The sequence below is a fragment of the Gigantopelta aegis genome, chromosome 4 (assembly GCF_016097555.1).
Source record: "Gigantopelta aegis isolate Gae_Host chromosome 4, Gae_host_genome, whole genome shotgun sequence".
Classification (NCBI taxonomy): domain Eukaryota; kingdom Metazoa; phylum Mollusca; class Gastropoda; order Neomphalida; family Peltospiridae; genus Gigantopelta; species Gigantopelta aegis.
This window is the reverse complement of record NC_054702.1, coordinates 59822764-59836887: the sequence shown is the minus strand read 5'-3', so window position 1 is coordinate 59836887 and position 14124 is coordinate 59822764. Positions and strand designations below refer to the sequence as shown.

At 38.5% G+C, this 14124-nt stretch overlaps 1 protein-coding gene across 2 annotated transcripts in view; it reads left to right on the top strand.

Annotated features, from left to right (window-relative positions):
- Positions 1 to 8200: 8200 nt before the first annotated feature.
- Positions 8201 to 14124, top strand: part of LOC121370848 (PR domain zinc finger protein 4-like) — a 32094-nt gene continuing 26170 nt past the window's right edge. For both annotated transcript variants that reach the window (XM_041496352.1, XM_041496351.1), the window contains exons 1-5: positions 8201 to 8959; positions 9698 to 9805; positions 10726 to 10887; positions 12188 to 12297; positions 12909 to 13119. In XM_041496352.1, the coding sequence (XP_041352286.1) occupies positions 8431 to 8959; positions 9698 to 9805; positions 10726 to 10887; positions 12188 to 12297; positions 12909 to 13119 (1120 nt within the window). In that variant the 5' untranslated portion in view covers positions 8201 to 8430. The remainder of the gene's footprint in view (positions 8960 to 9697; positions 9806 to 10725; positions 10888 to 12187; positions 12298 to 12908; positions 13120 to 14124) is intronic.

The window sequence follows — 14124 nt, the reverse complement described above, 5'->3', positions numbered from 1 at the left end:
GAGTGATTCGTGTTACACACCAAACTTTTTAGTATTGTTTTCCGACTACCGTAAGTTTAGTAGGCCCGTCTTCCGACTGCTTCAAGTTATGAGTGTGCACTTAAGGTGATCTTAGCGCTAAGATCGCTTTGTAAAACGGTGCCCAGGATAGCCCATATAGCTGAGGTGTGTGCCCAGGACAGCGTGCTTGAAGCTTAATTGGATATAAGCACGAAAAAATAAGTTGAAATGAAATTAATTAAAGTGCTTATAGACTAAATGGCCTATGTTGCGGTACCGAGTCATTCCGACTTTCTAATTACCAAATATCCCAGTGGTAAAACGCACGCCTGATGCGCGGTCGGTCTAGGATCGATCCCGTCGCTGGGCCCATTGGGCTATTTCTCGTTCTAGCCAGTGCACCCCGACTGGTACATCAAATGTGGTATATGCTATCCTGTCTGTGGGATGGTGCATATAAAGTATCCCTTGCTATAGTGGAAAAATGTAGCGGGTTTCCTCTCTAAGACTATATGTCAGAATTACTAAATGTTTGACATCCAATAGCCGACGATTAATAAATCAATGTGCTCTAGTGGTGTCATTAAACAAAGTTTCTAACTTTTTACACCTTGAATATCCCAACCGTGGCAATTAAAAAAAAAAAAAGCCGTGCAAAAAGATATGCCGTGGAAAAAAAAGTAAATATAATAACTCTTAAAATACCATATTTTAGGACTGTTTACTATGTAGATAATTTTATTTTCTATCAAATAGGATGTATTTAACTCATTTTGGGAAAATTCTAAACAAGAAAATATTTTTAATATGTAAGTTTAATCGTAGAAATACTTTATTAGTCGGAAACATTTTACAATGCAGCAAACTCAGTAATATCCCTTTAAGCCATCGGACTACAGGCTGCTAGGTACAGGGTTCGTAACCCGGTACCGGCTCCCACCCAGAGGGAAGTTCTTAAGGGCTCAATGGGTAGGTGTAAGACCACTACACCCTCTTCTCTCTCGCTAACCACTAACCAAATAACAACTAACCCACTGTCCTGGACAGACAGTCCAGATAGCTGAGGTGTGTGCCCAGGACAGTGTGCCTGAACCTTAAATGGATATAAGCACGAAAATATGTTGAAATGAATGGCGTAGCCAAAGGTGTGTGTATGCGTGTGTGTGTGTGTGTGTGTGTGTGTGTGTGTGTGTATGTGTAAGGGGGTGGAGGTGGCATTGGGGCTATGCCATATTGAAGCGGGTTTCCTCTCTCTTCTCCACCAATCTGTCTCTCTTTATCTGTCTTTGTCTGTCTGTCTGTCTGCCTGTCTGTCTCTCCGTCTCTCTCTCTCACTCTCACTCTCACTCTCTCACTTTCACTCTCTCACTCGACCAAGTATGGAAATGACAATGTGCAAAACACAATGATAATGACAATGCACATATTTGTGATGTAAAATGTGCATAGGTGTTGTTAATAACATTCCTTTAGTTTTAATTCGGCCTGACAACGTTATGGATAACACGGACTTTTATGTGTTCTTATGAACCATATTACTAATCGGTCTAAGGGAAGTAATTACTCAACTTCCGCAGAGACATATTACTAATCGGTCTAAGGGAAGTAATTACTCAACTTCCGCGGAGACATCTGTGACTTTCTTTGGATTAAAAAAAAATCATATTATGATTTAGCTTGTTTAGGCAAAAGCCCAATTCATAAAATTGAAAAAAATGCACGCGTTTGTCACAACTTTGTGTTGCACCTGAACAATGTTTTAAACAGGTGTGTGTTTTTTCCTTTAGCACTTATTATTGTGGTAAACATTTAAATTCACATTTTATTAAATCACCAGACAAGTCACAAGGTGAACCATTCACGTCGATTGTGTCTGTCGGTTTACACAGTTTGCTGAATAAATAGAAATTTGATTCGCTAATGTCAAAACCTATATTAGCTCTGCCACTTTCTTTTTGACCGACCGTTCAAAATTGCGCCCAAATTCCTCAATCAAAATTGCGCACCTTTTCTCATTGGCATAATTATGCTCCATTCAAAACTCCATAGCACCATTAACACCCCCCCACCCCACCCCCCCACCTCCGCCTGTTACAGTCGGACTGCTGGTGCTCACTTGCACCTGCCAGTGCAGGCGGTCCCTCCTTCCACCCCCCCCCCCCCCCCCCCCCCCCCCCCACCTTTCCTGTCTTGTGCCCAGGACAGGCGTGTGCTACAACAGCTTGTTCTGAATGTGCACGTACAACGCTATGACCTGACCTGACCTAAAGAGAAATTGTTTTCAGGTTAAACTCTGCGCATAATTTGTTATTGTAATCCTATCAGGAAATTATCTGCATGAATGGCTCTAGAAATTTATTAATATTACATGACATTGACATGATTAAGAATTGGCAAGTCTGTATGTAGTCCAATATATGTGCCATGAACTGAGTTTGTCAAACCTCAGTTGATGGCACATGTATTGGACTAAAGTCTGAACCACATTGTTAACAACTAAGATAAATGAAAAGAGTTTGAACTGTACCCCTCTATATCAAAGGCTCTAAAGACTAACCCTAACCCTGAAACTAACTGTAACCATTTAAAGGGGTTACTGGTCAAACTCATGCCCGATAAATTACTCTTCTACCTTTAAGAGTAAAATATCCGATCGTTACCCCCTTTTTTGGTTAGTAAGTTTAGTTAATTTTAAGGTTAGCCATTAGTGTTAGAGTTAGTTAGATGTACATGTAGTTAGGGTTAGGGTAAGGGTTACTTTTTAGATTAGAGTGAGCTATCAGGGCTAGCTCTGGGTGAGCAAAATGTTTTGCCAAATTGTCTATTATACTTCAAAAATTGCGTTACTTTCTAAAAAGTGTCAATTTTTACATGAAATTATTTCGCCAAAATAAAATTTGCCAACTACTTTCAAAATTCACAATTGGCAAATTTGGCGAGTGCCAGAGCTAGCCCTGGCTATGTTACCTCTTTACATGTATCAGTATAATGGGGGGGGGGGGGGGGGGGTGGGGGGGTGACAGCCCGATATCTTTCCATAAAACTTTTTAAAATGTTAATTGAAATATCGTCAGAATAAGTTTAGTTTCTCTTTAAATGCACACTCCACCCCCCACCCCCACCCCCCCACCCCCCACCCCCCACTTACATTTTTTTTTTTTTTGTGTAATTTTATTCTATGTAAAAAAAAAAAAATTATGTACACATAGAGGTTGAGCAAATTCTGATGCTGCTTGTAGAACTACTAGAAGATGGCTGACACTCTATCATCCATTAATGTTGACAAGCTGACCAGCTCCGTTAATGATGCTGTCGGTGGAGGAGCCTTTGAGATGTCCCAGACAGAAACATCAGAAGGGACTCCGGTGCCACAGGTCTCCTCAGCATCCTCTCCACAAACAACTACTCCTGTCTTACCCAAGGGAATCTATTCTCTTACACCAACACTGACACCAAGGTTGGCCACCATGAACCAGTTGTTTCAACTTAGTAGAGCTCTATCTATCAATGTAGGCCAGACTTGTCCTGTAACCATGGTTACGCAGGCCTCCATCCAGCCTGGAACACCATCAGATGCTGCTGTCAGCACTGCAACAAGTTTCGTTCCGAAGACTCAGTATGCTTCTGTGCCATCGGTCTCTTCCGATTCTGTGGCGCAAGGGCAGTTGTATCCCATGGGTCAGTGCTTGGGTGGTGTTCAGTCTCCGTCCTGTTTGGTAAAACAGCAAGAGTCGTTCACAGGAATTAGAAATGCACCATTGACTTCAGGCTTTCAGTCCAAAGTTCCGGATTTGGGTCCTTCAGTAAATGTTCCTATATCGGAGTCGTCATCGCCAGAAATTAATATGAATGAAACTCTGTCTTCAGTTCCTGGTTTTGGAATGATGAACAAACCATCTGGAGCTTATAGCTTTCCACTGACTTACTTTCACCCTCTTAGTCCAACATCTCAAGGAACAGTGTCATATTCTTTACCGTCAACGGTGTTTGGACAGCCTGCTGTTACTCAGACGCTGTCTCCGACTTTGACTACAACAACAGTAACACTAGCATCAAACCTGCCATCAGTATCATCAACAACATCACCAATACAGGGTACAGCACATTCCTCCACAGGTGAGTTTTAAAAATCTGTAACCGGATGCTAATATTAGATTTCAGTTTACTGTAATTAAGGGAAGAAACGATTGTTTATAATGCCAGCAACACATTTTAAACTATGGCTGTTTGTTCTCCAACATATGGTTATTGCTGTACTCAGGGAAGCCTTTGCTGTCTATAAGGCTACTCCTAACAAATAGCAGCAAGAGATCCTTTACAGAACAGCTCATACCACTGACTTTGGTGTACCATTTGTAGGATACTGAATGTGATTTAATGCATGATCTTCATTGATCTGTTATTTTAGTCATAAATTGTTACTAGTTATTTTAATTGTGCTTTGTTCAAAAACAAATTGCTAGTTATTCATTTTGAAATTATTTTATTACAGATATTTTATAATTTTGTGTGATCTTATTATAATCATTAATGCACATCAAAATGTAAAAAAAAATTTTTGGTTCGAGTTTATAAGGTCTGTCTGTGTCTTACACATGTGTAACACAGTGTGCGAATTTGGTTTAAATAAAAAATTTAAGTGTCTTAAGGTCTCCCTGTTTGCAAATCTTTAGAGCCCGCCACCAACGCAGCAAGCCCTGCCATTCGTCTCCACTAAATGTATTGCATGAAATTATTGAAAAGATCGCTCTTCAAGACTGTGGTTTCCCAGTATTTTGAGATATATACTGACTGTGTCATTTCGAAGAATCAATGTAATTTGTACAAATAATTTGTATGAGCCATGCAGGCTCGTATGCTAGCCAAGCTAGAGAGTCCTATATGATTTTTGCCAGCCTCAGGCTTCCGTATTCTCCTAAAAATTGCACACTGGTACCTGCATACATTTACAATGCTTAAACACCTATGTTTAAGAAAAACAGGCTTCGTAAAATTTGGCCCAGTGTGTTTTATGCTATCCAAATTAATAAACTATTCTTTTCTTTGTTTTTGCAGCACCCTTGTGTATTTCTCCAATATCACCAGCGAACTCACCTGTCATGTCTGCACAGCCTAGCATCCACAATCTGAACATTTCCTCACTGCCATTCATGCTTTCCTGGCAGGTGGCCGAGAGACAGTCCGGTTAGTTTATTGTCGAATAAACAATGTCAATATTATTTATATAATTTATTATATATTAAGTAAAGTAGCTAAAAAAAATATTTTGATGCAATTTTTCTGAAAACTGTTTCTTTATTTTAAAACTACATTCCCTGGAATATTTTTATTATTTAAGCATATAGAACAGAAAATCCAATTACGTTTGGTGCATATATGACGCCACACTCCACATTAGTTTCACTATGCTGGCTTATCCAGGTCAAAAACAAAGCCATGATTTTGAAAGTGGAACACTTTTGACGGGCTCGTACCGATCTCGGTTTTCATTAGCTTATGACAAGTATAGAATTCCCCAACAAGAGATCACGTAAGATTTCGCAATTTTTGAACAAATTTAACTGTCTTGATTGAGGGGTCGTCTCATATCTCCAAAACATATTTATATCCACAGTGGTATGGTACAACGCCTTTCCAGGGGTCGGTGAGTGGGGGATTTGCCTTGAAATTTTGACAGTGGCCAGCTGTTGGCATACATGTTACATGTAAGGGGGGTGTTACTAATTATGTAACGCTCTAGCGGTAGAGGAAAAGGGTACTGTGTTCGATTTACATAACATTTTTCAAGACTATGTTATTTTTATTTATTACTTAGACATAAAAAGGTGTTTTTTGGAAATGCGCGGTCAATCTAGGATCGATCCCCATCGGCGGGTATACAAAAAGACCATGGTATGTGATATCCTGTCTGTGGGATGGTACATATAAACAATCCCTTGCTAAAAAAATGTTTTGTGGGTTTCCAAGGTGCATGTGCAGGGACTTCAGCGGGGTTGGGGTTATAGACTGTGTTAAGTGAAGTTTATATGGGGCCTTGCTCCGCCCAAAAATACATTTAAATTTTTTTTAAGCTTGGGCAAGTAAGGGTTTCGACCTCCAATACCTCTCCCTGCACATGCACCCGATTCCTCTCTAAGATTATATGTCAAAATTACCAAATGTTAGACATCCAACAGCAGATATGGAATGAAGGATAGGATATGTTTTATTTAACGACACACTCGTCACATTTTATTTACGGTTGTATGGGGTCGGATGATTATTAAGTCAATATGCTCTATCTTTGATGTCGTTAAATACCCCCCCCCCCCCCCCCCAACTTTACCCTTTCCAAACGAAATAATATTTATTTGAATTTGTTGATTTTAACAAGTAAAATTAAGAAGTGAAAACATTCATTGTCTACTTTAGTATATTTTATTTTAAAAATATATACATGATTAATGTGTTACTAGTATACAAACTAAACTTTAAAAGTTCTACTAACACTTTATAAAATATCAATTCTGAAATAGGAAGGTACGACTGTCGATAATACGTTTTCAAGATCAAATCGGTTTTAACTACAGCGCAAGATTTCTCTTTTAATTTTTTGAGACGAACCCTACAATTTGAAATCGGCAAATGCATGTGTTAAGTGAAACTGACAACAGGCTGTTGTTTGTGCTTTACCGAGCTATGGCGGCACAGGCGACTAATCAAGCGTATACGTTTGACGATAACCGTTCATAGTGAACACACAAAACTTTTTTAAAAGTGCATTTGAGCTTGTATTTCACATTTGTACATGATGTTATAATATGGTAACCAGATAATGTAACTTTAAGTATAATCTTTTGTTTATTTTGTTTGAATAAAGTTTAATTTTTTAATATTTTAAATGTATTTATTTTTATTATTAATATTACCATTTAATTTGTTTTTAAATGTACTGTTATTGCATAAATTAATTGTTTAAGTTATGAAGAAGAGCAAACATAATCCCCTCATAATAGTGCATGTGGGAATGTGTAGCAGGACTAAATCTGGGTCCACAGAACATTTCGCCAAATTATCTTTCAAACGTCAAAAACTGCAGAAACCTGGCTATTTTCTAACAATTGACGTCCAATAGCCGATGATAAGATAAAAAATCAATGTGCTCTAGTGGCGTCGTTAAATAAAACAAACTTTATTTTCTAACAAAATATCAATTTTTTTCATGAAATTATTTTGCCAATTCAAAATAAAATTTGCCAGTTCTTAAAATTCGCAGTTGGCGAATTTGGTAAGTGCCAGGGGTAACTTTGTGTAGAGTACTGCTAATGGTGAATTTGTACTTAGGTGTTGAAAAAAACAACATTAGTAGCCATGTACTTACCAATAAAAGAATTTTTTTGTTTTGTTTTGAAGTGAGTCTGTATGCATTAAGAAAATGTTGTGTTACAGCATACTAGAACCATTTGTTAGGTACCTTTAGGTATTCTTATTTATGTTATTTGTGTTTTTCAGAGTCTGCTGATAAAACAGCAAGTAGAACAGTGTCACCTGCAGATCCTAATCGACTGACTCCATTTACAAGTACGTCCTTTCAAAGAGATCTAAAATATTGCTTTGACAACATGGTTTGAATTCTGTGCCCAGAGTCATTGAATCTTCCATGTTATTGGAGTAGTTTGGGAGTGAGCATGCTCTAGTCCATATAAGATTATTGTGACCATTTTATTTTTAGTTGAAGGAAGAGTCCAATAGTATAACAGATTTTTCAAAGAAACATTGCATGTAGTTGTTTATCAACTTTTAATAACTAAACATGCATGAATTATTATAATCAGGGTTCTGGGCCTGTGCTTATAAAACTTTAGTGTCTAGACTTAAATCGCTTATGACATTATATGCATACAAATTGTATGGCGTTGCCATGACGTTAAAGTTACACCAGTTGTGGAGCACTGGCTGGAACGAGAAATAGCCCAATGGGCCCACCGACAGGGATCGATCCTAGACCGACTGCGCATCAAGCGAACGCTTTACCACTGGGCTACGTTCCGCCCCAGACTCTATTAAAGTCTTGAGGCTAGATTCAAAATGTTTGGTAAGCACAGAGCCTGATTTTTATATTTAAAATGGGTAAATGCAAGAATTTTGTCATCATCATCTTCTTTTTTTCCAGCTCATTTTCCAATCTCTCTGCCAGTATTAACAGCTTCTGACCGACAACTCATACAACAGCTCCCTCTGTCCGGGGAAGAGTTATCCACCCCTACCGAAAGTAATGGAGCATTTGCACAGGAGAACCAGTTGATAGTAAATTCTTCCCACCAGGAGAATCACTTATCTGACGGGCACCAGCAGACTGACTCCCACTCCGAATTGTACAGTCATTCAGCCAATGAGGTCCATTCATCTTCAAATTTAGACCAATCGGAAGTCAACAAGACTGGCTTAGGCATGGCCTTGAGTCTGCTGAGCCAGTCGAATCAGCAGGACCAGTCTTCAAACTGTCAGCCTAGCGTCACCATGGCGATGAACCTCTTGGCTCAGGTGGCGCATTCCGAATCTCAGAGTCAGTCTGTGGACTGCCAGCCGAACGTGACGCTGGCCATGAGTCTGTTGAATCAGGTGTCTAATGCCAACGTCATACCGCATGACGAGTGTGACACGGAACAGGGCGGGGTCGCGTCTCTAGCGTCCCTGTCTTCGTCTCTAGCTGGGCAAGATGGCTTCCCATCCGTGCCCGCCAACATGGCTCACATGTTTCAGTTCAGCAGTCCGGGAGTGCCGTCTGCCTCACAGACACAGATGCTTCCAGCCATCACTTTCTCTCCGGACGCCGAGGGGCAGCAGAACCTTCCCACCAGAGTCTACATGTCTAGTCCCATCACCATGGTGCCCATGTCACATGACCAGCAAGACAAGAATCACCATGACCACCTGACCTCTCCGAGTCCGGCTGCATTAGCATTGGCAAACATGTCTGGTTGGTTTATAGCAGATACTTTAAAAAAAAAGAGAAAAAAAAGAGCATCTTTTACTAAAAGTTTTATGTTTGTTTTGTTTAATAACACCACTAGAGCACATTGGTTAATTAATCATCAGCTATTGGATGTCAAACATATGTTAATTCTGACACATAGACATTAGAGGAAACCCACTACATTTTTCAGTTAGCAGCAAAGGATCTTTTATATGCACTTTCCCACAGGAAAGACAGGAAAGCACATACAATGTTTTGTATGTATAGTCATTAGTTGTACATTTATACCCTAAAACAATAATGAAATTATTTGCTGGATGTGAAGTGATAAAAATAAATCAATTATCATGATAATGCATGTATTCATACTGTTATCCCTTTTGGTTGCAGAAATTTATTGTGCAAAAGAATTTAAAAAGCTGAATTTTACTGTTCATTTTTTGAACAAATGTTGCCAAACTGCTACCAATTTAAAAACTATTTTTGGCTTTTTGTGCGTTACTGTGTACATGTATATAAATATTAAATCGTATTAGCAGATTACCTCTCATTCCCAAGACCATATATCTAACAATTTTCCTTGGTAGACCCCAAATAGTGGCAGTTTAAAGTGTACTGAAACAAGTAGTTTACCTTTCGTTTGTATCTAGTTAGTATTTATGTATCAGTGTGTATAGTTTGTATATGTATAGTACAGTATATGGTTAGTATATGAATGTTAACGTTTATTTCTATTTACAGTGATTGACATGCTGTTGAAAAGTCACGGAACTGAGCTGCATGCTGCTGAAAAATCTGCAGATGATCTACCTACTAGTCTAGCCAAAACACCGGCCATTAGTGGCCACTGTAAGTATGGCATACTATATAGTTAACATCTCTCCCATTCTTTAAGATAAATTTTGATTTGATGCGACTGTCTTGGGCCCAAAATACATCAAAGCTGGGTCTGATTCTGGCGTGAGATGCGGTGTGGTTTGTCACATTTTATTCAGTGTGTTTCATTTTCTACTGGTACCATACTCGCCAGCTTTGATGTGTTATGGGCCTAAAGGTCTGTTCATTTTAGTGATGTATTCATGCATCCAGTCCATCCATCTGAAAGGGACATTCCCGAGTTAGCTGCAATTTTTAATGTCCCTTGAATGTATCCATTCATCTGTCCATTCATCCACCTAGCCATCCATCTATCTGTTAATCCGTCCGTCCATCCGTTCGTCCATCCATCCATCCATTCATTCTTCCATCCATCCATCCATCCATCCATCCATCCATCCATCCATCCATCCATCCATCCATTCATTCATTCATTCATTCTTCCATCCATCCATCCATCCATACATGCATCCATCCATACATTCATCCATTCATCCATACTTCCATCCATCCATCCATCTAAAATTTTGGATAATTAAAATTACATTAAGGATTTGTTTGATATTTAGATGATCATATTTTAGTTTTTGATGGGTAAAAAAGGATATTATGGCATGTTTATGGTACAAATCAAGGTCAATATATAGACTGTTTTGTATTAGGTAGGCAGTCCTTAACAACTATAATGAATAGAATTCTGTGTACTATTTCCCTCCATCCAGTGCTTCATGACTGGTATATAAAAAGCCATGGTATGTGCTGTCCAGTCAATAGAATAATACTTATAGTATGTAATGCTAACAGAGTAGATTTTGTGATGACTACCCTGTATTAATATTACTAATAATTTAATATAATATATGTCGCCTAATAAAATGTGTTATTTTTTGCAGACTGTGTGGAGTGCAATAATACATACAAAGAACCGTGCAAGTTCCATATTACTGATTACATGCACCTCACTGATACTCCCTTACTGTCCAGGGCCAGAGCGTCACTGCCGCTGACGTTAAACCTACAGAAATCCAGTTTAAATGGACATTTCAGTGATGTGGGTATGTGGCAGATCTTTCTAACATAACTCAGTTGGATTTACATCATTGGTACAGAGGGACGGGATGTAGCCCACTGGTAAAGCGCATGCTTGATGTGCGGTCGGTTTGGGATCGATCCCCGTCGGTTTCCCATTGGGCTATTTCTCGTCTCAGCCAGTGCATCACAACTGGTATATGAAAGGCCGTGGTATGTGTCTGTGGGATGGTGCATATAAAAAATCCTTTGCTAGTTATGGAAAAATGTAGCGGGTTTCTTCTCTAAGACTGAGTCAAAATTACCAAATGTTTGACATCCATGTTTGATGATTAGTAAATCAATGTGCTCTAAACAAAACCAACTTTAACATACTCTTCCCATTTTGTTTATTTCACCCATGTATACACATGTCAGTCTTTGCCTGGAAAGGTGAGAGATACCCACACTCCCCTCCACACTCAACTGGGAAGTTTTAGGACAGTTGTAAACTGTTCACCGTGCAAACAAAATGTTTAATATTCTGATTCCTCAACTAGCACCATTTCAGGAAAGTGGTCCTCAAGCTTGCCTTGATTTTCCTCATGGTGAAGATGGCATGTAGTTTACCTACTGTTGCTGCCCCTCCCATGGACAAACATGTAGTCTACTCACTGTCTGCTTCGTGTTAGAAGACAATGGAAAAGCAGTTACTGTAGTAATTGTCAGTAAATGAACCCATACTGGATATAGTTTACAGATAAAAACACTATACAAATAATAATAATCGTTACATTAGATTACATGTAAAACAATAGACACACTCTTATACATGTATAATATTCATGTGCACGTATTGTTGATGAATAATTATATGGACATTTAAACAAGTTTGTTTTGTCCACTGGAGAACATTGATTAATTAATCATCGGCTATTGGATGTCAAACATTTCGTAATTCTGACACGTAGTCATCAGAGGAAACCTGCTACATTTTTCCTAATACAGCAAGGGATTTTTTTTATATGCACCATCCCACAGACAGGATAGTACATACCACGGCCTTTGATATACCAGTCGTGGTACACTGGCTGGAACAAGAAATAGCCCAATGGGCCCACTGATGAGGATCAATCCCAAACTGACCATGCATCAAGCGAGCGCTTTACCACTGAGCTACATCCTGCCCCGTGAACATTTGATGTTCTCTTCGTAATTCACATCTGTGTTTTTAATCCTGTGAGTGTTTGTCTTGTTTGAGGTGTACCATAGTTTGACACCCAATAGCCGATGTATTTTTTGTGCTGGGGTGTTGTTAAACATCTATTCTGTTCTGTTTTGTTTTAGGTGTGTTCTGTAACGAAACTGTCAAGCTGAGAACTCTTCTAGGGCCACTTGTTGGAAAACCTGTACCATGTGACATGTGGCAAAGTGGAAAAAAGTTTGTGTTTTGGAAGGTAATGAATCATCTGTGATTTTCATACATGCACTTGTTAAAAACACTTTACCATACATCTGACACGCAAACATTAAGGGCCAAATTTACCCAGCCTGTTTATGTCTTATTTGCGTGTAACGACATACATTTACAATGCTTAAACACCTGCATTTAAGAAAAAACAGACTTCATAACTATGCCCTTAAGTTTCTGATTTTAGGCCTAGTGTATAATTGTTTTCAGAACAAATATTATATCTAAGCAATTATGTAAGGACATTATAAATCAATAACATTTAAGATGATCGTGTTTTGGGGTGTGATACCTCCCTGTTTATTTGCAGATGTACGATATTTTCCTCTTTGACATTTTGAGATGTGCTGTTTTTCACTCTTCTGTGGGTTTCAGAAACGAAACTCAGATATTTACATGAATATTTGTCATTAATGTGTATATTGTGTATTTAATAGTGTAGATTATATCATTCTTCAATATTTTCCTGTACACATCATATACATTAAATATCCCATAATATGTGCTTGTCCCACGTCAATATTTCTGTTAAAAAAGAGGAAATATTTAAGTGATCTCTTGTAAAGATGAATTTTAATGATGAATCATGTTTTGCAGATATTTTTTGAAGATTATTTTTCTGTACTGGACATCAGTGATGAAGATGAATCTAACTGGCTGATGTTTGTGAAACCAGCACGCAATGCCCTCGAACAGAACTTGGTAGCCTTTCAAAAAGATGAGGAAATCTACTTTGTCACCTGCAAGGATATTGAGCCTGGACAAGAATTACTCTTCTGGTATGCAAAGGATTATGCAAAGTTGTTAGGTAGGTATCTGAATGAAGATCATTGTGTCTAGAAATTGTTAATTGAAAATTTGAATATAATATACCATGTTAGGGATTCTCGAAGCTATCTTAGCACTATGAACTTGTAAAACCATAGTAGGTTATCACATCACTACAGCACACTTCATAGTAATATCAAAGCTTTCGATGGTTTTATGGTTTCATAGTGTTAAGATGGCTTAGAAAATATGGTCCCAGTACATCTCCATATGGAAGGAAGGAAGGAAATGATTTATTTAACAACGTACTCAACACATTTTATTTATGGTTATATGACGTCTGACATATGGTTAAGGACCACACAGATATTGAGGGATGAAACCTGCTGTCGCCACTTCATGGGCTACTCTTTTTGATTAGCAGCAAGGGATCTTTTATATGCACCATCCCATAGACAGGATAGCACATACCATGGCTAGTCTAGTCGTGCACTGGCTGGAGTGAGAAATAGCCCAATGGGCCCACTTATGGGTATCGATCCCAAACTGACGGCGCATTAAGCGAGCGCTTTATCACTGGGTTATGTCTCGCCCCCATCTCCATATGGAGTAATGACAATGTTTGAAATATTTCACTTGTAGTAATTCATTCTATTAGTGGCAACCTTATTTTTATTTTCTCTAGACCTTTTTTTTTTTTTTTAAATGAGCATACAAAAGAGCTGTGCAGTATCATGTGAAATAAATGCACCTTTAGAATGGAATATATCTAGTGTTGTCAATTGGATGACACTTGTAACTGGTTATCAGTTTGCATACACTGCCATCACCGGTGCTTAATTATTGAATCATTGAATATTAAACATTGTGCTGGGTTGTTGGCAGACAAACAAAGCTTTCCTTTAAATAAACCCCTTCAAACTTACATTGGCTATATTATCTAAAATATACAACAAATGTGTTCCAAATCCATTTGTTTTTAAAAGCAGCACCAGGTATTGAAATAAATACAGTGCCTGGTAATCTGTGCGTGTTACGGTACCAT